Source organism: Lissotriton helveticus, chromosome 6 (genome assembly GCF_964261635.1).
Source record: "Lissotriton helveticus chromosome 6, aLisHel1.1, whole genome shotgun sequence".
Taxonomy (NCBI): domain Eukaryota; kingdom Metazoa; phylum Chordata; class Amphibia; order Caudata; family Salamandridae; genus Lissotriton; species Lissotriton helveticus.
In genome coordinates, this window is record NC_136067.1 from 1161197475 (window position 1) to 1161223063 (window position 25589).

Here is a 25589-nt window from a genome sequence, read left to right on the forward strand (position 1 = left end):
AGGTACACTCCAGATTGGTTACTGGGTTACCTTTGGGACTCCCTAGTATATGGTACCTTAGGTACCAAGGGCATACGTACCCCAGAGGCCTACCAGGGGCTGCAGCGTGTATTATGCCACCCCTGGAAAGCCTTCCAAAATGACACCACAGGTCTGCTAATGCAGCCTGGGTACGGTGGTGCTTGCACCCATTTCTAAGATATAGGCTACCTATATCTACTTTAAATACAGACACATATAAACCTATAAGTCACTCCTATGGGAGGCCTTGACAATCCTGAAGGCAGAGTGCTTGGTTTTGTGTGAGAGGGTGCCCAAGCATGAGCTGAGGCCCTCTGCAGCTTTTGGAATCACTTCTCTGTAGCTGTTCTGTGATACAGACTTACCATATACTCTTAAGTGCATTATAACCTTGTGGTAAATGATAACTTTGGAATGGCTGCATCAAAACATGTAGTGTTTGGTGTCAAACACTTGTGAATCCTACCCCCACCGCCATTCCTGGCGACGGGGGTAGAACTCCACCCTTCTGGAGGGAGAAGACATGTACACACTTACCTGACCGGTAATAGTTTAAAATAGCCCCAGCATCACAAAATGGATGCTGATGCCACAGGCACGAGTCTGACCTCCTGCTGCTGGATGAAACTCCGGCAGGGGAGGCCTGGACAATAGGTTTCCTGTCACAGGGAGGTGTAACCACCTCCCCAGACAGGCTTTAGTGTATTGGGGCTGGGCGGGTGCATTCAGTGAATGCATTTTCAGACAGTGCTGGGGGCACATCTGGTGTCCCTGTGCATACCCCAGTTCAAACCGGTTGCAGGGGCACTCAGCCCCTGCTCTGGCGCGATACTGGTCAAAGGGGAACGGGTGTAACCACCCCCTCCCCAGGTCCTCCCATAGGTGGGACCTTAGAGTAAGTCCAACCCCTAACCTTAGTATAAGTATAGGAACCCAGTCCCTAGTGTAGGAGAGATGGGACTGCTTCCTATGGTTACCCCCACTTTTTGCTGTGATTCACTGTTTTTTTCGACTTTAGTATGGCTGTGGTCCTGCTGATCAGGCCCACAGCCTAGCTGTTCTCTCTCTAAATTGATACCATGTACTTTAGGTACATACCAGATTGGTTACTGGGTCACCCTTGTGAGCCCCTGTATACGATACCTTAGGTACCCAGGGCATAGGTGCATTGGTGCACCCAAGGCCTACCAGGGGCTCAGGGGCTGCAGCATGTATTGTGCCACCCCTGGTTAGCCTTCTAAACTGGCACCACAGGTCTGCAATTGCAGCCTGGTTAAGGTGGTGTAATCACCCCTTACTTAGATATAGTATATACACACTGCCCCCTGTTAGTCACACCTTGATGATGTGTATATAATGTTGTCAGGCGGTCCGAAATGTAAACACTGACGAAGGACTTTTTGTCCGAAACGCGTCTGTCACACTTGTTTGTGGGCTGAATAAACTTTTGGTCACTGACCCCTGGAGTGCGTTTAACGTTTTCTTTAAAGGAAGGCGATTGGAGCTATCATTACTGACCGCGAGTATCAGCGCGGGAAACGGCACCCGCCTGGGAGTGCCTCGGGATCACCGATGCGACTCTGGAGCTTGGATTTTTAGTTTACTGAGGCACCGCGACGCAAGAACAGGAGGAGGGATTAATTGAGGACGGAGTCGCAGCTGCCGGTAGACAAAGTATGCGGCGTCACCGGTAAGCTGTTTTCTCGCTATCTTCTACCCTACCGAAAGTTATTTACAAACTGTTCTATTGCCTAGCAAAGCGTGGGGGTCAAGTTGGCTTTGACACGGTGAGTGTTCTCGTGCACAGCAAATCCACGAACATAATGTGTGACCAGAAGGACCGCCGCGAGGCGGCATTGTACATTTTTAAAAAGAGAGCACCCACTACAAGCACAACACCCGACACAGGTGGAGGGGAGAAAATATCATAAGGTTCCTTGGCGATTCTATTTACAAAACTCGAGAGATGTAGTGAGAGAGAAATAAGAAAATGGTGGGAGGCCACCTCTCTGCAGAACTACATTGATGTCGACAGGGTTCCAAGAGGACTAAGAATTTATACAGTCCCAGCCTATGAAAGTCCTGATCCCAGGCTGTTAGAACAATGGGCAGATCTCACAGCTGCTTCCTGCAAGGCCATGTTGGATGTATTGGTGAAATTTGCATGGAGCAATCGGATGAAAGCTATAGAAGAAATCGCCTCCATCGAAAAAGAGATAACTAAGGAAACCGATGTGACGAAACAAGAGCATATGAGAGAGGAAATGAAAAAACAATTGGTCAAATACGAACTGAAGATCAGACAGAGAAAACAAGAAAAATTTGAGTGCGATGAGCGGGATTACGCTCTTGGCAGGATATTGACCTTTGCTAAGAAATTTGATGCCCCAAGAGCAGCCATGAAAAAGAAGAAAAATGCAACACCCATTGCTGAACCGGCCACATCAGAATCCAGTATAACGGATGAAGAGCCATCAGAGGACGAGAGGCCCATTACAACCAATGAGAATCGGAAGAATCCTTTTCATCAGGAATTCGATCTCATCCGCAAAACATGGCTCAGAGGGAGCAAGGTCAAACCGCCAGAGGGCGACGAAGAACCCAGAGAGGGGGCTGAAAGAGGAAGAAGAAAGACAAAGACATAAAACAACCGCAAGAAGCAGGGCAACAGATGGTAGATATGAGTGAGAATCTAACCATCATAAATTTGACTAAAGATATCTTGACCAAAGCAGAAGAAGAAACGCTGCAATTGGGATTGACTTTTTGCCCAAATAATGGGATTGAGTACACTCAGACCCGGATCGACCTCTTCAAATTAATTAGAAAGATCAAGTTACACAAATTCTATAAACTCAAACCAACGACAGGAGAACTCAAGAAAACCTCAAAAAAGACAAGAGTACATCTCACGGATATATTATCAATTAGAGATGTAAATGTGGCCAATATGTTGGATAACATGAGGGATGAGCCGTCACAGCCATTATGTGATGTTGGTGAATTTAGAGGAATAGAACAACAATCTCCCGCGACAAGCTTCCAGGCGCCATCACAATTTAACCCACAAATGCCGTATGACGCCATTGACACTTTTTCTGAGGCGGTGATACAAGACCTCATGAAACTCAGGACTACACCAACAACTAAAAACAAGAAATCAAAGATGAGAAACAATCTGAGCAAGGGACAATCTATGGCACTTTCTTGTATATCGGAAAAAGAAGGAACTATTATAAAACCCTCAGACAAAGGGGGTAACGTCGTGCTGTTGACAAGGGAACAATATTGCCACGAGTCTTTGCGACAACTGGAAAATGTGGAGAATTACTTGAAAAGTAATAAAGTGGAATATCAGTCCAGCATTCAAGCCTATCATGATTTACTAACTAAATGGCGTAATAAACTCATGTTAGATTCTAATGAATTTTTGTTCCTTCGTAATCCTGAACCAGTGACACCTACATTTTATCAACTCCCCAAGGTTCACAAAGATGTGGATTGTCCCCCGGGGAGACCGATTGTATCCTCAAAAGGAGGATTGACCGAAAATGTATCCATCTATATTGATTCCTTTTTGTCCGAATTTGTTGTCGATCTAAAGTCGTATGTAAGAGATACCAAGCATTTTTTAGAGCAGCTTGAACTGATTACTTGGGATACCACGTATGTGCTAATAACATTAGACATCACAAGTCTCTATACTTGTATTCATCACACACAAGGGATAGAGGCAGTTAGGTATTTCTTGGATAAAAGACCTGCCAAGTACATGGAACACAGTGCCATGTTAATTGAGCTCCTGGAGTTCTGCCTTAGAAACAACATATTCTTATTTGAGAATGAATTATACAGGCAGATCTCAGGGACCGCGATGGGAACCTGCTTCGCCCCCAGCTACGCAAATTTATTCGTTGGCTGGTGGGAGGAGCAGGTGGCCCTAGCGGGACCTAATACCAAGTGGGCAGAACACATCGTGGTATGGCGTCGATACATCGACGATCTCTTTATAGGGTGGAGGGGCTTCTCCACACAGGCCGAATCTTTTATCAGGGATCTGAACATCAACAATTTAAATTTGAAATTTACTGCTGATATCAGTGCCTCGGAAGTGCACTACCTAGACTTAAGGGTCTTCGTGAATAAGGAGAGGTTAGAGACGGCCTTATACAGAAAACCGTCGGCCGGAAACAGCATACTTCATGCTAAAAGTAGCCACCTCCAAAGTTTGATCCGAAGTATACCTTATGGCGAACTTCGCAGATTAAAACATAATTGTACGCAAGACTCTGATTTCGCAAAGGCGGCTGAAGAGTGTGTTTTGAGATTTCGCACAAGGGGATATGATCAGGCTGCTTTAGAGAAGACCTTGAAGGTAGCTAGGATACCCAGAAAAGAACTATTTGAGAGAACAAACAACAATAAAGATCAATCATCCGAGATTAGTAATAAGTTTCGAATGATTACGACCTATTCAGATCAAGCGAATATCTTAAGGAATATTCTCTCAAAAAACTGGCATATCCTCCGCACTGACCCCACAATAGGAAGTGATGTTCCCCTGAAACCTCTAATGACTTTCAGAAAACTAAGATCCATTAGGGACACAATTGTACATAGCCATCTTGCACCAATAAAACCAAAAGTGAGTGGGACACTTAAAGATATGAAGGGATTTTTTCCATGTGGGAAATGTCGTGCCTGTGAAAACAGTAAACGGGTACTCTCATATAGGATCCCTGGAATGTCCAAACTTAAACCTATCAGGGAATTCATCACATGCACAACACCATATGTTGTTTACTGTCTTATCTGTCCTTGTGGACTGAAATATATTGGAAGCACCATCAAAAATGTTAAAATGCGTATATTAGAGCATCAGAGAGCTATCACGAATAAAGATTTTGTATATCCGGTAGCTCGACATTTCGCCCAAGTACATCAGAGTAACAGGGAGCTGTTACAATACTTTGGTTTGGATCATGTAGCCCAAAGTCCAAGAGGGGGGGGATAGACTATTGAGCCTCCGCAGACTTGAGTCTCGCGACATTATAGATATGCAGACTAAACACCCACTAGGTCTTAACAGTGGGGAAGAACTTACTGTACATCTAGGGAGATGAAAGTAAACTCATTAAGTCATGTAAAGGAATTGTGACTGTTGACCTGGTTTTCACTCTTCAGTAACACTGTTCGTTTATTGAATTTGCTAAAATGAAAAGTATGGTTTGCCTTGGATTTTGAATTTTGTGATCAATTATGAAAAGTCAAAACGTATGAATTCTCTTTTAATCGCTTGTGTATATATATTCTTTGTATATGTACATTTTTTCACATTTTCTCTCATATTTTCTGATGTTAATTTTGGGATTACGATCAGGATAAGTGGTATCTTGCTGAATAGCCGATACACGGCATTATCTTTTGGAGGAAAGTATTCCACATGATAGAACACATAGTAAAATGTGATTTTGACTAAAGACTTTGATGCTTGTTGGGGGTGGTATCCACTTAGACTGGTGAAATCACTTGTATGTTTATGAATTTTATTGTTCAGCGGGCCTTTAGTGGGTACATGAGTAAAAAGCCGGTGACATGCCGATTCACGGCAAGATCTATAAACCCGCACCGGCAGAAGCGGCTTGAATGTTAATATTGCATTTAAAAGGAAGGTAGCGTGAATCATTAACGAACCTCCTTTAAAATGGCCGCCAGATTGGCCTGTACCTCTGCATTGGCCCCCTGTTAGTCACACCTTGATGACGTGTATATAATGTTGTTAGGCGGTCCGAAATGTAAACACTGACGAAGGACTTTTTGTCCGAAACGCGTCTGTCACACTTGTTTGTGGGCTGAATAAACTTTTGGCTACTGACCCCTGGAGTGCGTTTAACGTTTTCTTTAAAGGAAGGCAATTGGAGCTATCATATATATATATACACGAAACTCCACCACACCACTTCCAATCCCGCTCGGATTGGCGAAGCGATAACCAGGAGACGGACCACTGGATCAGGTTACAGGTTCTTTATTTGACAGTTCAGCTGGTAAAAGTGCACAACGCATTTCAGGCTAAGCAAGCCCTTGCTCACATGCCATATATACATATATATAGATATATATATATATCCAAGAAAAGCTTCACAACACCTCCGGCAAGCATCCAGCGAGAAAGGAGACAGACCGCAGGATCAGGTGCAAAGATATTATTCAGCACAGGAAAAACAGCTACGCGTTTCAGGCTACACGAGCCCTTCTCCACGCTGTAAGTCATTAAAGTTTTTGTTGCTTTTTTATATATGTGTGTGTGAGTGCTCGCCCTGGACAGTGACATCACATATCACGTGGTCATGAAAAGAGAAAACAAACTAATCACAGTATGCTTTCACATATATTAGTCATCAGTCATGATAACAAAATTATAACAGCGTAAATGCGGAATGTGGTACATGTACATGTATTCACAAAAGTATAATATTATTGGATAAATCCAAATATACACATATAAAATATACAGTTCCAACATATTTGAATAGGTGCAAGATATTTCCACAAAAATGCAGAATATGATGCAAGTATTAAGATCGCTGGTAACGTGATGTTGATGGATAAATACAATCAATCAAGTGTCTCATGATCACAATATATCAATGTACATGCAACATAGATTTCTTCAACACCTGGTTGCTAGGGATCATAACTGACAGTATATTTTTTACATGACCAGGATAAAATTTAAACATTTAAAGTGCAAAGCAGCAAGGATTTTAAAGTGCAGATAGTTGTGCAAAGTTTGAGTGCAAAGAAGGCATTTGTATATAAAGTGCAAGTGTCTAATTGATATAAGAAGCGTATCAATATTGTTAACACAAATCTGTTACAGAGCCCTGTAACGTATGTTAAAATCATATAAATTACCTTCTAAAATTCATCAATACAGAAAAAGTCATACTTTAGGAAATAAATAAGGAAATATTGGCCGAAAAAAACTGAGGAAAACAAAAAGTGGGATTATAACAACATTAAATGCATATATACATATATACATTATAATTGATTTTTCTGGTGATGTTTCTTAAAATTATTTCATAAAAATATTTAAAAAAATTCTCTCATCTTCTTTCACATGATAAGACAAAAATGATGTTTCGATTTAATACTACATATACATTAATTGATGTCAATTAAATGTATCAAAAAAGTACCAGATTAGTATAAAAATAATAACCTCAGATTTCCAAGTATATATTGAGCAATATACATACATAGTTAAGTATAGGAAAAGCTGCTAGTGTGTTACCCTGCATAATCCTCCCATTATATAAACTCCAATATTAGGAAACTATTTATTGGAGATTTTTTATATAGTCTAGTATAAATGGGGGATGCAATAAATAACCTGATATATAAAATATCTAAAAGACAGGCTACTAGCATAGCTCAAGAGTTTATATAAAGCTGTGCATTTCCTCAATATTGTTCAATCCATTGGGCCACTTACTATCGAACTCTAAAATCATCTTAGTTTCTAATTGTCTCAGTAAGCGCTCACGATTGCCTCCTCTTTTAAGTTTTGGAATGGCTCCCACCACATAATATCTGAGACAGTCCAAGTCCTGATTATGGACATCTTTGAAGTGGCGAGCCACTGGGAAGGCCTGATCGTTGTGGAGTATTGCCCTTAGGTGTTGCAGTATTCTCACGTGCACCTGTAGCTTTGTACTTCCTACATAATTTAAGCCACAGGTGCACGTGAGAACATATACCGCAAATTCTGTTTTGCAATTGAAATTGCCTCTAATGGGTATTTCATTTGCACCAAATGGAGAGGAGTAGGTAGCTTTATTGATGCCAAACTTACACGCACGACAGCTAGTGCATTTCTTAAAACCCCTATTAGATTGTAGCCAGGACAATTTTTGTTTGGTTTCCGGTGCTGCCTTGTCCAAGGTAGACCGCATATTTCTGGCTCGTCTAAAAGTGATATTAGGAGTGTTCGGAAGTTTGTCACTAAGGACTGTGTCAGTTAACACAATCGGCCAATTTTTATTAATGATGGCTCTTAGTTTTCTATCCTCACTGCTAAAAGTTGTAATGAGTCGTGGACATATGTTGGTATTGGCTGTTGTCAGTGTTGCTACAGAGGTCACATTGCTAAATTGTGTTTCCACATTATTTACCAGGATCTTTTTAAATAATCTTTCCCTGGGTCTTAATCTAGCTTTTTGAATAGCTTTGTGCAGAATAGAATCTGTGTACCCACGTATTTTAAAACGTTTGATCATTTCTTCCACACATCGATCAAAATCATAAGGTGAACTACAAATTCTTTTCAGTCTCAAAATTTCGCCCTAAGGGATGCTAGATATTAGGTGTCTCGGGTGCATGCTGGAGGCATGCAGTGTAGCATTCCCGGCGGTAGATTTTCTGTGTAGAGTCGATTTAATGGTCTTATTCTCTATATATATTTCAACATCCAAAAATTCTATTTTACTCTTATTTATATGGGATGTGAAATGTACGTTTAAGGAGTGTAGGTTGATGTCTTCTACAAACTTGATGGCCTGCTGCCCATCACCCTTCTACAAGATAAAAACATTATCTATGTAATGTAAGTAACAGCAGATATGGTTATCAACCCATTGTTTGTGTTCCATCAATAGGACCTGTTTCTCCCACCAGCCAACGTGTAAACACGCATAACTGGGGGAGAAACAGGACCCCATTGCTACTCCTCTGAGTTGTCTAAATAGATCAGAACCAAATGCAAAGAAATTGTTGCTCAAGCACCAGTCAATTAAAAGAATAATCATTTTGTTATGCTCATAGTATTCAATACTCCTGCTAGATAAATAGTATTTGATAGCTTCTAGTCCTTGTGAGTGATTGATACTCGTATAGAGTGTATCCAAGTCTAACGTGTTTTTTTTTTTTTAAGGTTCAAACGAAAAATGTATTGAATTTAACACAATCCACACAGCTGTGTGCCTACAACCAGGAGGCCGGCAGCTATTATCAATCAAACGTGCTCAAACATTAAAAGAAAACACAGCCCTTCAGCCGACAACCCGGGGGTCTGGCGGCGATGTGGATGTATATTAAATCAGGATGTAACATCTCATGAGGATAATATACAGCACAGTATCCTAAGTTGAACCACAATTTTTTTATTTTTGGTAATTGAACTAACTGTAGGTGGTGTTCTGGTATGACAGATTATTATAAACACATTTCGAGAGTTCCAAAACAAGTCTAACGTTATTAACAACATATTAGTACTCCACGGTAAATTTGGGATTTTGCATAAAAAATCACTTGTGTCGCGTACATAACTAGGCAAACTTTTAACAAAGTCCTTTAGGAAATAATCTATGTATTGTCCTACGTGCTCTCCCATGCTGTTGATGGCAGAGATGATTGGTCTGCCTGGGACAGGATTTGTAAGCTTATGAACCTTAGGAATTAAGTATAGGGAAGGCAATACAGGAAATTCGATATTCATAAATTTATACTCTTCCAGAGAGATTAGACCTTCCCTGCGCCATTGACCCAGCATTTTTTGCAATTTTTCTTTGGCTCTTGTATATTCCTTTTGGTAAGTCTTTTCGTAGCAGTTAGTATCACTCAATTGTCTGTTAGCCTCCAAAATGTAATCTTTTTTTGGCCAAATGACCAGGTTGCCGCCTTTATCTGAATTTTTGATTACAATTTCACTGTTTCCTGCAAGTTTTTTCATCAATTTGTCATACTCTCTTGTCATGTGTAGATTTTTCTTTCTCTTTTTGTTGTTTATCGATTGATACAATTTTTTAATATCATTTGTAACGCAATCATGAAATACATCGATGCATTCTTTAGGCATCATAGGTGTGAAATTGGATTTAGATTTAAATGGACTTGAGCCAGCTCCTTTATGAAAGATATCAATCTTATTTAGTCTCGCCTGTGTTGCTAGATCGATGTCAGAATCTGATGGTTCTGTAGTATCTTGCAGATCATGCATTGTAAGAACAATTTCCACATCAGAAGATTGAAAAGGAACTGTGATGGCTTTATCACAATTGTCTTTATCCGTTAGCGTTGAAACTTTGGCATCTTTTGAGACAAAATATTTCTTTAATTTGAGTTTACGGGTGAAACAAAATACATCCACTCAAGTCATCGTATAGTTGAAGCTTTGTATGGGACAGTAATTAAGGCCAAGTGACAGTAGCTGTTCTTCTGCCTTGCTCAAGGTTATCGTAGATAAGTTAATTATAGTTTTGTCTTCTACTGTATGTTGCTCCAATTGCTTTTTTTCTTCTTGTTTTGTTGATTTTTGTTTACATCTGCATCTCCTTTCTTTTCGCCCTTTGTTTCTTCTTTTTTTGTTTGCTGCCGCGTCAACATCGGTCGTGACATTTGGAGTCTTTCTTCGACTAAAAAATCCAATTCCTCAGCTAAATCTAATCTGGTTACTGGAAACTGATTAGAAGAGATAGATTCACCACTTGATCCGCTTGTTAGTGAAATCGTATCATTGCTAGTTATGTCTTCATTATCATCATTTTCCACATTAGTTGTGTTGGATATTCCACTTGTAGAAGCATTACCTGGTGGTGCATTGAATTTACTTTTGCTCTTTTTATTGCTATATTCTTGTCTTTTTTGTGCATTATATTTGCGAGAGAAAGGAAAAATTTGACCGTTATTATAGTCATCTTCATCGCGAGCAAATTTATGCGCCTTTCTAATCTTTATTTTTTCCTTGTGTTTTTCCAGTCTAACATTCATAGCATCCCACATTTTCTTGATTTCATCACTAGTTCCCTTGTTGATTTCATTTGTTAAGCTCTCAATTTCCTCCAAGATTATATCCCGGTCAATAGTTGCATATTTAATTAAAATGTGAACTGAGTTCATTGAGGCTGCCAAATTCTTTTCTCCCCACTCTTTCAACATGGCAGGGTTCGGCTTATCAAAGCTGGGAGCAAGGAGAATTCGTAAGCCACGAGGTACTCTTCCAACTTCGGCGTATTTGCTCAACGATTTATGCTCCCACCATTTGGTTATTTCCATTTTTTAATTCTTTTCCAGATTTTTGAATAACGTTTTGATATTTGTTGTTGCTGTATCGTGTAAATTTTCATTTGGCGTTTTGTTTTTTACTGCAGTACTCGACGTTTTGCTAAACATCTCCTCAGCTGCTTCTTTGCGTTTTTTCATTGCTTCTGCTGACATAATTCCTGTGCTATTGTGAGAAACAACCCGGCGTTGGTCGTGTCGGGTCTGAATAACGTCCTGTCCTTGACCTCGCTAACCTGAACGTATTTCCAAAATCACTCACCGCGTAACAGGAGTCTTCCAACCGCAGGTCCTCCGACCCGCCCAGTCTAAAGATTCCTTCATCGGCTTCGGGAATATGTCAAACGTCAGTGGGCAGCCGTATGAAATTTCCACCACGGGACTCTGGAAGGCGGTTTAATGGCGGCTGCCGTCTTTTTCAGCGAGGGGGTCCGTATAGCGAAGGAAACCAACTTTCGCTGCAATATCCAAGACAAGCTCCACAACACCTCTGGCAAGCATTCAGCAAAACCAGCGAGAAAGGAGACGGACCGCAGGATCAGGTGCAAAGATTTTATTCAGCATAGGAAAAACAGCTACGCGTTTCAGGCTACACGAGCCCTTGTTCATGCTGTAAGTCATTAAAGTTTTTTTTTTTTTTTTTATATGTGTGTGTGCGAGTGCTCGCCCTGGACAGTGACATCACATATCACGTGGTCATGAAAAGAGAAAACATACTAATCACAGTATGCTTTCACATATATTAGTCATCAGTCATGATAACAAAATTATAACAGCGTAAATGCGCAATGTGGTACATGTACATGTATTAACAAAAGTATATATATATATATATTTCTATGTATATAGAGAAACATATTAACCTATAAGTCACTCCGATGGCAGGCCTTGACAATCCTGGAGGCAGAATGCTTGGTTTTGTGTGAGAGGGTGCCCTAGCATGAGCTGAGCCCCTCTGCAGCTTTCGGAACCATCTCCTTACAGCTGTTCAATGATATAGCCACACCATATACTCTTAAGTGCATTATAATCCTTGCTGTTAATGCTAACTTTGGTTTGGCTTTATCAAAACATGTTGTGTAAGGTGTCAAACACTTTGGAATAATACCCCCCTGCCAGTTCTGGCGGTGGGGGTAGCATTCCACCCTCCTAGAATGAGAAGACATGTAGTTACTGGTAAACCCGGTTAAAGTTAAACAGAGCCCCAGCATCACAAAATGGATGCTGCTGCCACAGACACGAGTCTTCCCTCCTGCTGCTGGACGAACCTCCAACAGGGGAGGCCTGGACAATAGGTTTCCTGTCCAGGGAGCTGCAAGCACCTCCCCAGACAGGCTTTAGTGTATTGGGGCAGGGTGGATTGCATTCAGTGAATACTTTTCAGACACTGCCTGGGGCACACAAGGTGCTCCATGCATTTCCTAGTTAAAACCGGTTGCTCGGGCTTTCAGCCCCAGCTCTGGCGCAAAACTGGACAAAGGTAAAAGGGTGTAACCACCCCCTCCCCAGGTACTTTCATAGGTAGGGCCCTTGAGTTAGTCCAACCCCTAAACTTACTATAAGAATAGGAGCCCAGTCCCTGAGACTTTAGATTACGCTGGACGTCAAGGCCGACTGACCCCCTGATCCCTAGACCAGGGGCACTAGTGTGCTGACTAGTGTGCCTTCCTGTGGCACTAAGGCGGCCGCCCTGTTGGAGGGTCCCCTACCTGGCCCTCCGGGCAGCCTTTGCATTCAAATGGGAGTATCTGAATTTTAAGGCTGATATCCTGTCTGACACATATGGTAAGTCCCCTGATGGGCGTCCCTTTCTACCTTGGACAGACGGGATATAATAATATAGGTATCCTGAATGATACCATGGTTCTACTGCGCTGTGGGAGCCCTGTGCAAACGTATGCTCTTCCTGGCGTTACTAATTAATTAATTAATAACAAATAGGGCTGGCTCTAATCAGTAAGGCTGAGCCTTAGAAGTACAACAACAAAGAGAAAATGCCAATACTGATATGTTCTTTTGAGACCAAATACTTTCTCCAACGTACAGACGACAGTTCAATACCTGGGGTGGCTATTAGATAGCTATTTATTCAAAGTTTATTCAAAAAATGAACACCATTTCAAATTTAGTGCGCCATTTCAGGTTATATTCTTAACAAACAGTAAGAGTTAGGACACAAACAGTAAAAAGTTTCAACCATATCATCACTTTTCAGACATATCACATTCAAACCACTTTCGCTCACACATCCATAAAATAAACAAAAACTGGAAATGAATAAACCAGTTAAAAGGATAACGGGTCAACTCTAAAGTTATAGAGCAATTCTTAGAAGTTGCAAAAAAATATATACACCACTATCGTTTCATTTTTAGTTATTTAGTTGTCAGAAAAGTGTATAACACAAAATGGGTGTATAAGCACGAAACCAAGTGTCAAATAATTAAACACCAAAATAACTCTTGATTGCTCTTCTGACGGGTAAGCTGGAACTGTGGTTTTTTTGTAGTAGTGCTTCTGAGATTTTTGCGGTCATTTCAACTACTGAATTAGATACTGAGATTTAGTCTTTGTTTTCCCTTTTTCCCTTTTGTCTCCTCTGCAGAGCGTTCCATGGTCCTGAAGAGAATCCCGTCACTAATAAGGATTCGAAACGCGTAGACCGTGTAGGGTCAACTTGTGTTGTCCTGGTGTTTAATTATTTGACACTTGGTTTCGTGCTTATACACCCATTTAGTGTTATACACTTTTCTGACAACTAAGTAACTAAAAATGAAACGATAGTGGTGTATATATTTTTTGCAACTTCTAAGAATTGCTCTATAACTTTAGAGTTGACCCGTTATCCTTTCAATTGGTTTATTCATTTCCAGTTTTTGTTTATTTTATGGATGTGTGAGTGAAAGTGGTTTGAATGTGATGTGTCTGAAAAGTGATGATATGGTTGAAACGTTTTACTGTTTGTGTCCTAACTCTCACTGTTTGTTAAGAATATAACCTGAAATGGCGCACTAAATTTGAAATGGTGTTCGTTTTTTGAATAAAGTTTGAATAAATAGCTATCTAATAGCCACCCCAGGTATTGGACTGTCGTCTGTACGTTGGAGAAAGTATTTGGTCTCAAAAGAACATATCAGTATTGGCATTTTCTCTTTGTTGTTGTACTTCCTGGCGTTAAGCAGTGAGGTAACGTGGCAGCGGAGAAGCGGCTTTGCAGTTGGGGCTTTGAGTCCCGGGCCCCTACTGGCAGGCAAAACAACGTCCTACGGCTCGAGCCCTGGGCAAATTTATGCACCTCCTGGCGCCAAGCATTGAGGTAACGGCGGCTGCATAGAAGCCGCTTTGCAGTCTGGGGCTTTGAGTCCCGGGCCCCTGCTGGCAGGCAAAACAGTGTCCGACGGCTCCCCATGGTTAATAAATTAACAAGGATTACCATAGATAACTTAAATCACTTAATATATTTTAGACAAATCTATTTACCATCAACCCTCTGGATAAAAATAGACAATTCTTGGATAGGGGCAGTTCATTAGGCTATACCAGCTTCTGCCCGTCTAGTATTGCACCCTCCCACCCAACGAGGAATAGGTAACAATGTTAAAGCACTCTGTCTAGGTGGATGAGGAACTCTGAATCCTAAAAGTTGCTGCCCCTAATTGGGGAACATTGCTTTTCATTGCCTGAAATTGTCTGGTAAACACAAACTATTGAAAGTTATTGACACTTTTCCGGAAGGGCATACTTGTGTTGTACATTTCATGATACGAGAGGCTGTATGATGAACTAATCAACTTCTGTTCCCCTCCTGTATGTATGTGATTAATAGGTTACTTGACACTGGAAACGTTGTTGAGCCTAGCAGACCCAGAGAGGAGAGAGGGGGCAAAGCCAATTAGTTTCAAGCATTCACCAATACTTATTAAATGTTTGTGTGATTCATTCCAAGTCCACTCGAAGCAGTTTAAAAGAGGTTACAACGTATCACAGCAGGTGCTATTAATGTCTCCCACCCGCCTTTGTAGTGCTGTATTTTTTTTTATTAACTTACCCTAAAGATAGTCGACTTTAGATGAGCTGGGAGGATGGAGATCTAGAGGCAGCAGACCCCCCTAATGTCAGTTAAGTGCCATAGTTTAGTCACCCGAATATAGGAAAGTAATCTATATGCCTGCTATTTGAAAGAATCTCAGTGCCTTTGGGTGGACAATGCAGGGTCAAAATATGTCGGAACGTTAATCCCAGTCATTGAAAGTGTTACAGAGCAAGCACTATGTGAATTTCATTAATGTTTTTGCCTAATGGTCCCGAAACACTGACTGCAATAAACACAATTTTCTTTATATACAATTTCTCTTGTGCTATTTAGGAAGAGATTAAAAATATAGCTACTATGCATGATTGATACTATTCAATGTTATGGATTCCTACGCCAAGTATTATTTTTTACCTCCATTAAAAAGTAGATCTCAACTTGTTTTATAGACTATATGTGCGACTATCCCTCCTCATTATGAATATGCAAAAACCAAGATTATTATTCTTTTTAAACTCAAGTATGCAGCGCTTCTGAAAGAGAGATTGAAAGAAGTAAGCCATAACATCGTTGGTGCAGAACCTGTCCTTCCTGAAGATGACACATACGATGAAGTGGTGAAATCTGATTCCGTTACATTGAAATCCAGCATTGTAAAGTTAAAATATGCCAATACTTATAGGATGGAGTCTTATAAGAAGTTCCAGGTTCACTTAGTTCAGGCAAGGGCTGAACAAATACTGAAGGTAGGTGTTAGTGATAGCAATATGTAACCATGTTTCTCGTGTATTATAGTTTAACAATACATACAGCTGTAGCACGTAGAAAACAGGAAACTCTTTATTTCAACAAGCAAAGTATTGCACATCTTCTTTATATGATCTGTTGTATAATGAGAACACCTATCCGCTGTAGATACTGACTCTGTGCATGTATGCCATATATAAATATGTACATTTCTACATATTGACATTTGACATCCATCAACACTGGATACATGCCTCCACCTGTGTGCTGATCCAAGAACAATTTACAAAACATTTTCTAATCTGCACACCTCTCCATGTGCATGTTTTGTTTTTCATAAAGCTGACAATGTAGAGGTGATGGAGCCTCTCTCTACAAGTTCATAATCTTTCTTTTTGAAGTGAAAAAAGATTTGAGAAAGTGTCAAGATAGACACTAGTCTCACAAATGCCATCTGAATAGCAAAACCATTACTTTCACAATCCTCACTGGAAACATTAAGTTCAGGACCAGCAACAACAATAACATCAATTCAACCAGAAGAGAACATCACAAGGGAGAGAAGGACAACAACCCTCTACGACAGGACAGAAGCTCCCTGATATATCAAAGCAATGAGAACTGCATGGGAAAAACAAACAAACCACAAATGCGTATTATTCTGAAGTTCAAATCCTCGTCTCTATATCAGGCACAATTATAATTCGAGTCTCTCTCTCTTTCTAGCAAATTATTAATTTGTATGATTTACAATGTGCTAACATGTCACCACAGCCTCTTCACAGAGTAGTTGGAGGGAGGTGGGAGGGAAGAAGGGTGAGGAAGTTAAGCTTGTGTGCAGGATGGGGAGCGATAGAGGATCCAAACCTGAAGGAGGGGAGAGCTCCAAGCAAGGTTCTCATAGATCGAAGTTCCAATTTTCAAGGATTCTCAAAGTGGGATTCTAGCATTAAACAGCATCTCTGAAGAGTTTAATTTTCAGCGGGCTTTTGAACAATAGTAAGTTTGGCATGCTTCAAATGCAAGGGCCAAATACTGTTCTTTGGAATGGTATGACCTAACCACCTGCAAGATGCCACCAGCTTCGGAGTCTACTGAAGCCCGAGAGACTCTCGATGCTGCGAGCTCTCCTCTATTGCTGATGCGAGCCGTGGCAGCACCGGAACGGATAAGCTGATAGGTGCCACTTCAGACAGTTTGTACGGTCTTCTACATTCGTGTTTTCTGCCGTGCTTTACTCCTCACTCCGGCCTTCACGGCCGCCATTTTAGGCATGCCTCTACAGGCATAGCGCATCTGACGGTTGAGCTTGCTCATCATTATGGAGGAAAGGGCTTTAAGTGAGATGAAAAAAGTGGGGGGTCTCTCAGAGGGGCGTGGAAAGTATAATTAGGGGGTACGCTGAAAATCTATGTTTAGCATAGTGTGCCGTCCACTCTTGTATTTTGCTGTTTCTGTCATTGCATCCTGATATGTGAGACAAGTAACATTATACCTACAACAAGTAAGGACTTTTGGCTTTGTCAATGGTTATTAGTTGCATAAGATAAATAAGCTGCAGCTATGGCTTGTTACATATAATATTGAAAAAGCTTTCAATTAAAGCCCTGGTGATCCCTACCACAATGTTGCTGCTCTTGCGTTTCAGAAAGAGAAGGTAAATCCAGAAAGAAAATGACTCTTTAAAGGATTTCCATTCCCCCACAACGCTCACCTGGCATGACTTCATGCCGTAATTTCTCCACTAGTGAGAAGTGAGCAGTGTGGGCAGTGCACATCGATGTGCTTGCTGTCTCGAAATGGTATCGGGCTGTTTTGCTCCCTGGCACTTTTTCCAGACTGCAGTGACAGCAAACTGCTGTCACTTCAGTCTGAAAAAAAAAACGGACCCCCTGTGCCAGGGCTCAAAACAGAGCCCGAGAGAGACCCCTTTCGAGGCCCCTGTGAGAAGTTGGCCTGGCATATGCTGTCCACTATTCTAGTGGGCACCTTGCACCAGTCCAAACGACCCTTATTGATAGTAGGTTTAAAGACAACCTATATAGAAAGCTATCCTAGTGGTAGCTGTGGAGAGCAGCCTTCAGGCTAAGTCTTGAAGGAATGTAAAGCAGCTTGTGATACCAGTCTATAATCTCATTAACCCCTTCAGCGCTAATGACAAGGGTAACTCGTCATGGACTTTCCATTGATTTCAATGGAAAGTCAATGGAGCTCAACCAACACCCTTAGCAGCCAAGTGGTTAAAGACCAAATGAAAGGAGAACCACACCAGGTATATATATAAAATATATGTATTTATTCTAAACACATCCCTCTAGTCTCTTTTTGAGGCTAGAGGCAAAAGTATATTCAGTAAACTTATTTAGCACACAGTAAATTAGCACAATATACGTTGAGCACTAGGGGTGTACCAAACCATATATTAAGAACGTGGTATAAGAACCACGGCTGACATAGATGCAAGGCCTAGAGTCTTTAGAACCGCTGGGGCCACCGGGAACCACCCAAGGTAGTGACACACGGGAACCATGGGGGACGCATGCAGTGTCAGCTGCGAATCACCATTAACTTCCACGGGGAAAGTTGCGGTTGGAATTTTAAAGATTAACGACACTTAGAAGAGGACTTGGAGCAAACCCCTTTAGAACTAGGCAGTTCTAGAGTCAATACCCACGGGAGCACCCGAGTACTCGAGTTACAAAGTGCTGCTGGTGACCAAGTCGAAAGTGTACGGGTGGATCCAAGGGTGGATCAGAGATCTGAAGAACCTGAAAGCAGAGAGGACAGAGTCTGGGTTACTTGCCAGTGACCAGGAAGGCGATGAGCGGATGTCCACCTATGTAGGGTGATTTCAGGTGAAGAAGGTGAAGCTTGACTGTTCAGCCATAAGAACCAGGAGGTGTCCAGGATGACCAGGAGCTGGATTTGAGCTGTCCCACAAAGGATGTCGAGTGCTGCAGTGTCGTTTCTGGATTGGACCCAACGAGCCTTGGCAACAGCAACCCACGCAGAAAGCAAAGATTGGCTTTGGTGCAGACCAGCAAGGACTGAGGGAGTCACCACTTGGTGGGGAGTCTGGGCACGTCTGGAGCAACCAGAAAAGCCCAAAAAACAGAAGAGTTACCGTTGTGGGGACCCACCAGACGACAGACCAAGGATCACAAAGGAGCCTCAAACGGAAATGCTAGAAGCGTGCCCACGGAACACTAGTGGATTGTAGGCCCACAATATTCGGTGCAGATGGTGCTCGGGGCTTGAACTACCAGTAGCCCAAAGCACAACTACAGGAAAGCTCAGGAAGCTGATGCACTTGCAAATGTGCACGGTGTCTAGGAGTTCCAGTTCCACGACACTTGTGAGGGCTGCGGGTCTCAGCTTTGCTGGGATTTCGTGTCGGCCTCTGAGAAGTCTGGAAGTCTGTGTCCTGATTTGCAAATACTTCGGGGTCCGGCAGGAACCTCGGAAATGCAGAATGGCAAGATGCTTCTTTGGTGCCTGTTTGAACAGGGGAGTCACTCCTTGACCCCAAGGGAGATCCTTCCATCTTCTAGTCGTGTAGAATGTCGAAGTTCCACGATATATGTTGCAGAGTTTCGTCCAGGTGTAATCTGAAGTGCTAAGGACTGGGGTCCCATACTTATACTAAAAAAGGGGGTTGGACATACTCTGAGGATCCACCTATGGGAGGGTCAGGGAAGAGGGGTGGTTACACCCATTCCCTTTGTCCAGCTTCGCGCAAGAGCAGGGGCTGAGTGCCCCTGCAACCGGTTTGAACAGGGGTATGCACAGGGATCCCAAGTGTGCCCAAGCACTGTCTGAAAAGCATTCTCTGAATGCCCCCACCCAGCCCCAATACACTAAATCCTGTCTGGGAGGTAGATACAACTCCCTGTGACAGGAAACCTATTATCCAGGCCTCCTCTGCCGGAGTTTCGTGCAGCAGCAGTAGGTTATACCCGTGTCGTGGCTGTGGCATTAATTTTGTGATGCCAGGGATCTTTTAAACTATTACCGGCTAGACCAGTGTGTACATGTCTCTCCCTCTAGAAGGGTGGAATTCTACCCCTGCCGCCAGGGCTGGTGGGTGGGGGGGGGGGGGGGGGGGGTAGGATTCCAAAGTGTTTGACACCAAACACAACATGTTTCCTTGCAGCCATTCCAAAGTTAGCATTTACCGCGAGGTTATAATGCACTTAAGAGTATATGCTCGTTCTGCATCACAGAGCAGCCTCAGAGAATAGATTCCGAAAGCTACAGAGGGGTCCTGCTCATGCATGAGCACCCTCTCACACACAACCAAGCACTCTGCCTTCAGTATTGATAAGGCCTGACATAGGAGTGACTTATAGGTTTATATGTGTCAGTGATTAAAGGTATAGGTAACCTATATCTTAGTAAGGGGTGCATGCACCACCTTACCCAGGTTTCTGTGGTAAATAAATAAATAATACCCTATTTTTGACTAGACATATATCATAACAGATAGCTCAATAAATAAGAGTCAAGATTCGAGGTAGTAGGAGTTTTGCAGGTTTAATACAGCATAAGGACAGGAACAGGACAACCTGCATAGGAATAGGATGACAGGGCCCAGCAGCTGCTGGGGCTGGATCTGGGATGAGCGCGCTGGCTTTTAATAACAATACATGAGCATATATACATAACGCAAACACATAGCATTACATTGCAATAGGCGTAGCAGTCGCGAAAGATAAAGGCAAAAGTAGGTGTAACTGGGCGTATACATAGACATGTGGTGCAGACGTAACAGGATATGTCATGAATGGGGCGGAAACCATGGAGGGGGCTACCTAAGGAGCCGGGACCTCTAACCTGATGGTGCGCGCAAACTAGCAATGACGTATCACTAGGAGAAGCTGGGGGCTATGAACTCTGTGCTAGGAGCAGAGACTGAAGTCTGGAGGGTCGGAGCGACATGTACCTAAACCCTATCTAGTATCTGATGTTTAGGGAACATGTTGATATGAACTAGAAGTTAGGAGGGGAAAGGCTAACTTGATTCTAAGACTGGACCATGCATTATTCTACATGTAGTGCGTGATGAAGAATATGAAATGACCATTAAATGCAGTATTTCTCTAACGTGGAGACGTGAAGGCTAGACAATGACGGAAACTATTGATGCAGTTCAGTAGCTTAGGAATGCAGAGAAGGAGGACTGAACTGATAACTGGAATCATAACATATTCTTGGCAGACTCAGAGACTGAGCCAGGCTGGGCCGGGCACTGCGAGGCAGGAAGTAAGTGAAGGGTCGAGGATACAGGTGGGGGCTGTATCCCTCCTCAGCGAGGCTTCAGGAGACAGGAGCTGAATCTGGTGTCCGGGCCCTTTTGAGGCCTAGAAACGGGGACTTTATAATGGAATAACGTGCACACTGAGAAACGTGGCAACGTAGCTTTACATAGGCCTGATATTCGTATTTATTCACGAGGACTGGAAACTGGCATACTAGAGGGGGACACAACTGTAATTGCGTCAGACATGGGGAATGCATATGCATATTTAATCATGCACACATAACATATTATGGATGACACGTAGGGACACAGAACATGGCAAAATTTACTTTTCCACATTCCCTCCTTGTCACTACGTTTCCATCAGGAAACATCAATATTCATGATACCGTCTATCATTTCATACAGTATCATTTGCTCGTCTCGAATTATCCTGGAACGGGATATAGAACTGGGCTTAGGACTAGGAATACAAGAGGTAGCACAAATGCCGCAAATCGCAGGGCCACATTGTATACAGAGGCAGCAGCTGAATATGATCGCTACTGCAATACCTAGAAAGGACAATATTTTCCATCCCCATGCGGAAATTATATTCCAGAACCAACCGGACCATGTCCAGGTGCCTGGATCTTGGTGTATCAGATGGGCAATTTTATGGAGTCTGGTTATAGCTGAATAAACAGACGGCGCATTATTTGGAATGAAAATGCAGCAACTAGATCCGATGACTCTACAGGCCCCGCCCCTATCGGCCAGTATGACGTCAAGGACGAGACGATTCTGTAAAACGACAAATCTCATAGCAGATTGCTCTTCAGTTAAGTTACCTAGAGCAGAGGCAGTCTCATTTACTACAGCTTCAAGGGTTCTGGTTAACCTACGGATTAGTTTACTATTCTGGATAGGTCCTATAAAGAAAAAGAAACCTCTGTTGAAATCTGTATACTGTTCTAGAGTAGTTTCAGTATAATCGACAATTGGGGACTCCCTTCTATGTCTAATGTGTACTAGATGTGTATTTCTATGATAATCAGGTGGGGCTAGGAAAACTGGTGGCAGTAGGAAGGCAATGTAACAGGTTCCCTCCCAATCGAGGGGCAGACGAACATATGCAGTTTGACCACAAATAAAATAAGAATGACGTGAAGCTTTGAAAATAGATTTCCCACTGTCACTATACTTGACAATAGTAGTACAATCACTATGTCCTACATGTACGGAACCATTATTTCGGACACATAATTCGCCTTAAACTGGTAGTACTGAAATAGCAGGTAAGTCTGGAGTAGTATCAGACTGAACATTCAAGACCATGAAATTCGACGAATAATTACCTAAATTATACACTTCATTTTCTAGATCTAAACCTGTTCTGTGGGGAGACCTTGCTTGTCTGGAAAACATGTACTGTTAAGAAAAGACATATCTGTTGAGGATGACGTTAACGTGGACCATGCTCCACACGAACCATTATGTGAAAAAGGATAAGGAAAGAGTGGCAGAACTCCCTTCGGTGACTGGAAAGGGGGGAGTCGACCACACACCCAACAATTAGTGGCATTGCTGGTCTGGTGTGAGTAATGTAACATGCGGATAAATGAGTTATTTCGCATGGCGAGGCGGTAAGACAGTTCATGAGGGGGCAGATCACTAAACGTGTGCTCTACTGTAGCATTAGCAGACTTATTTACATGTGAAACTGGGAAACATAGGTAAAATGCATAACTGGTGCAGGAAATCATAAGGCTGGAAAACAATATGAAACATAAAAAAACGATACATCGGATTGAGTTTTGACTAACTCTCTCACTATGGGGGTCTATTTTATACATGTCAGAAACAGTCTAACCGTTTCACCTAGGGGAGGACTTAGACAATCAAACTGACTGACTCATTTTACTAGACCTTAATTTCTGTTTATACTCCTGCTGCGGAGTTTTCTCTAACAGGGGAGGGGTTGTAGCAATGTCTTTTGCGGGACAGTCCTTGAGAACAATATTCTGGCAATCCTTTGAATCCTGGGAAATGTTCTTTAAGGCGGGTTTCAGTCCATTAAAAAGTTTGACATGAGAAAGGTGTACCCAGCCTTTGCGTCCTTCCAACTTCACGGCTGTACGGGTAGTGAGGAGGACCTGTCGGGGCTCTTTCCATCGAGGCTCCAGCGGACTTGATCTGTCAAAGTTGCGGACCATCACCATGGATCCTGGAACGATTTCATGCGGTGCCACCTCGGTATTGTCTGGAAATGCGGCGGCAACCTGTGAACAACATGAGTTGAGGGCAGACATCAAGGAAGCTAGGTAATCTGTCAGCATATTACTTGAAACATCGGTAATACTTCGGGGTCTAGGAGTACCCCACATATTAGGGGGGCGGCCGAAAACGACCTCATACGGGGACAGACCTGATCTGGAATGTGCGACCATGCGCATATAAAATAAAGCGACTGGCAGAGCTACTAGCCAGTCCACACCTTTCTCTTTACATATTTTGGCGATTCGGACTTTCAGAGTCTGGTTATGTCTCTCAACGAGACCGGCTGCTTCAGGATGGCGTACACAATGGAACTTCCACTGGTACCCTAGCAAAAGGGAAACATGCTTCATGAGTTCAGATGAGAATGGCTGGCCATTATCAGAATATACGACTCTAGGGAGTCCATAACGGGGGAAGAACTCACGAACCAACTGCTTGGCAGTGGTCGCGGCTGTGTAATCTGGGACTGGATATGCTTCTGTCCACCTGGACAAAGCGCATACAACTACAAGGACATACTTGAAACCTCGACATCGCTCCATCTGAATATAATCCATCTGGAGGACTTCAAAAGGGTGGTCAGGGGGCTGGAATCCACCTTGTTCCACCGGGACACTTTTACCTGGATTAAACTGACAACATATCATACAGGTACGGACTTTCTGCTTAGCTGCAGCTCGTAAATGCTTGTTGAACCAAATGTTCTGGATACTGTCTAACATGGCTTTTTCCCCTAAATGTGCTGGACTATGTGCGGTATTAATAATGACTTGAACCATAGAGTCGGGGAGAAACCATGTGGCTTTACCCTTCGTTACCCATCCCTGATCTGTCTGGACCCCTCCTTGTTCGGACCATTTCTTGATTTCATCGGGAGTAGCATGTAACTGGATATCTATGACATCTTGAGTAGGGTCCTTAACTGTCATGCATGTAGTCGGATCTGGAGTGTGTGTCATGTTAACTGGAATGTCTAGAGTCTGTGCTGTAAGCTTGGCTGTGCGATCTGCTAGATCGTTACCCTGGGAAATAATGTCAGTGACCTTCGTATGTGCTTTGCACTTCATGATAGCGATAGATGTCGGTAAGTGTATGGCATCTAACAGAGCTTGAATAAGGAGACCATGCTGAATCTTGGTTCCATGAGAAGTCATGAAACCTCTCTCCTGCCAGAGCACTCCGAAGTCGTGTACAACTCCAAATGCGTAGCGTGAATCTGTGTAAACATTAACTTTCAAGTTCTTGGCATGTATACAGGCTTGTGTCAGAGCAACTAGCTCTGCTGCTTGAGCGGACAGGGTATCAATACGGTGTGTTTCAATAACTTCAGTGTCAGTAGTCACTGCATACGCGGCTACTAGTTCTCCTGTACTAGTTCTCATACATGAACCATCCACATAAAGTGTCAGGTCGGGGTCTGGTAACGGAATATCTGTCAGATCTTGTCTTGGCTTTGTCGTAATGTTAACTACTTCCACACAGTCATGTAGGTCAGGATTCGAAGTAACTGATGGTAACAGTGTAGCAGGATTTAAAATGTTGCAGCGTCTGATTTCTATGTGTGGCTGGAACAGTGTCAATTCATAACCTGTTAAACGTGCAATTGTCAAGTGCTGAGTTTGTGTTCGGTTCAGAAGAACTTCTACAGAATGTGGAACTTGTACTGTCAAGGTATGTCCTAAGACTATGGAATCACTTTGTCTGATAGCTAGGGCTGTGGCTGCAACTGACTTGAGGCACGCAGGCAAAGCCTGGGCTACAGGATCTAATGTGCTCGAAAAATAAGCACAGGGCTTGTATTGTCCTGCTTGATCTTGTGTGAGAACAGATAATGCTGTACCTTCACGTTCAGTAACGAAAAGTGTAAAAGGCTTACTGTAGTTCGGTGTCGCTAGAACTGGAGCTTGGCATAAAGCTTTCTTTAACTCGTTGAAACTTAGTGTATGTTCAGATGTCCAAGGGAGAACAGTCGATACGGCTGCCTCCTGTGTCGTTAACTGTATCAGTGGTTTGGCTAGAAATGCATACTGGGGAATCCATTGTCTGCAGTAAGAAGTGAGGCCGATAAAAGCACGTACCTCCTTCTGGGTCTTGGGCTGAGGAAGACTCGCTATTAACTGGATACGGTCTGGTGTCAACTGCCTACCCCTCTTGGACAGTAAGTGTCCTAAGTATACCACTTGCTGGACACAGAATTGAAGTTTA

General features: G+C 42.6%; 1 protein-coding gene across 2 annotated transcripts in view; it reads left to right on the forward strand.

Annotated features, from left to right (window-relative positions):
- DYNLT2 (dynein light chain Tctex-type 2) overlaps positions 1-25589 on the forward strand; it is a 972682-nt gene that overhangs the window by 197222 nt on the left and 749871 nt on the right. For both annotated transcript variants that reach the window (XM_078648829.1, XM_078648830.1), the window contains exon 2: positions 15640-15864. In XM_078648829.1, coding sequence (XP_078504955.1) covers positions 15640-15864 — 225 coding nt within the window. The remainder of the gene's footprint in view (positions 1-15639; positions 15865-25589) is intronic.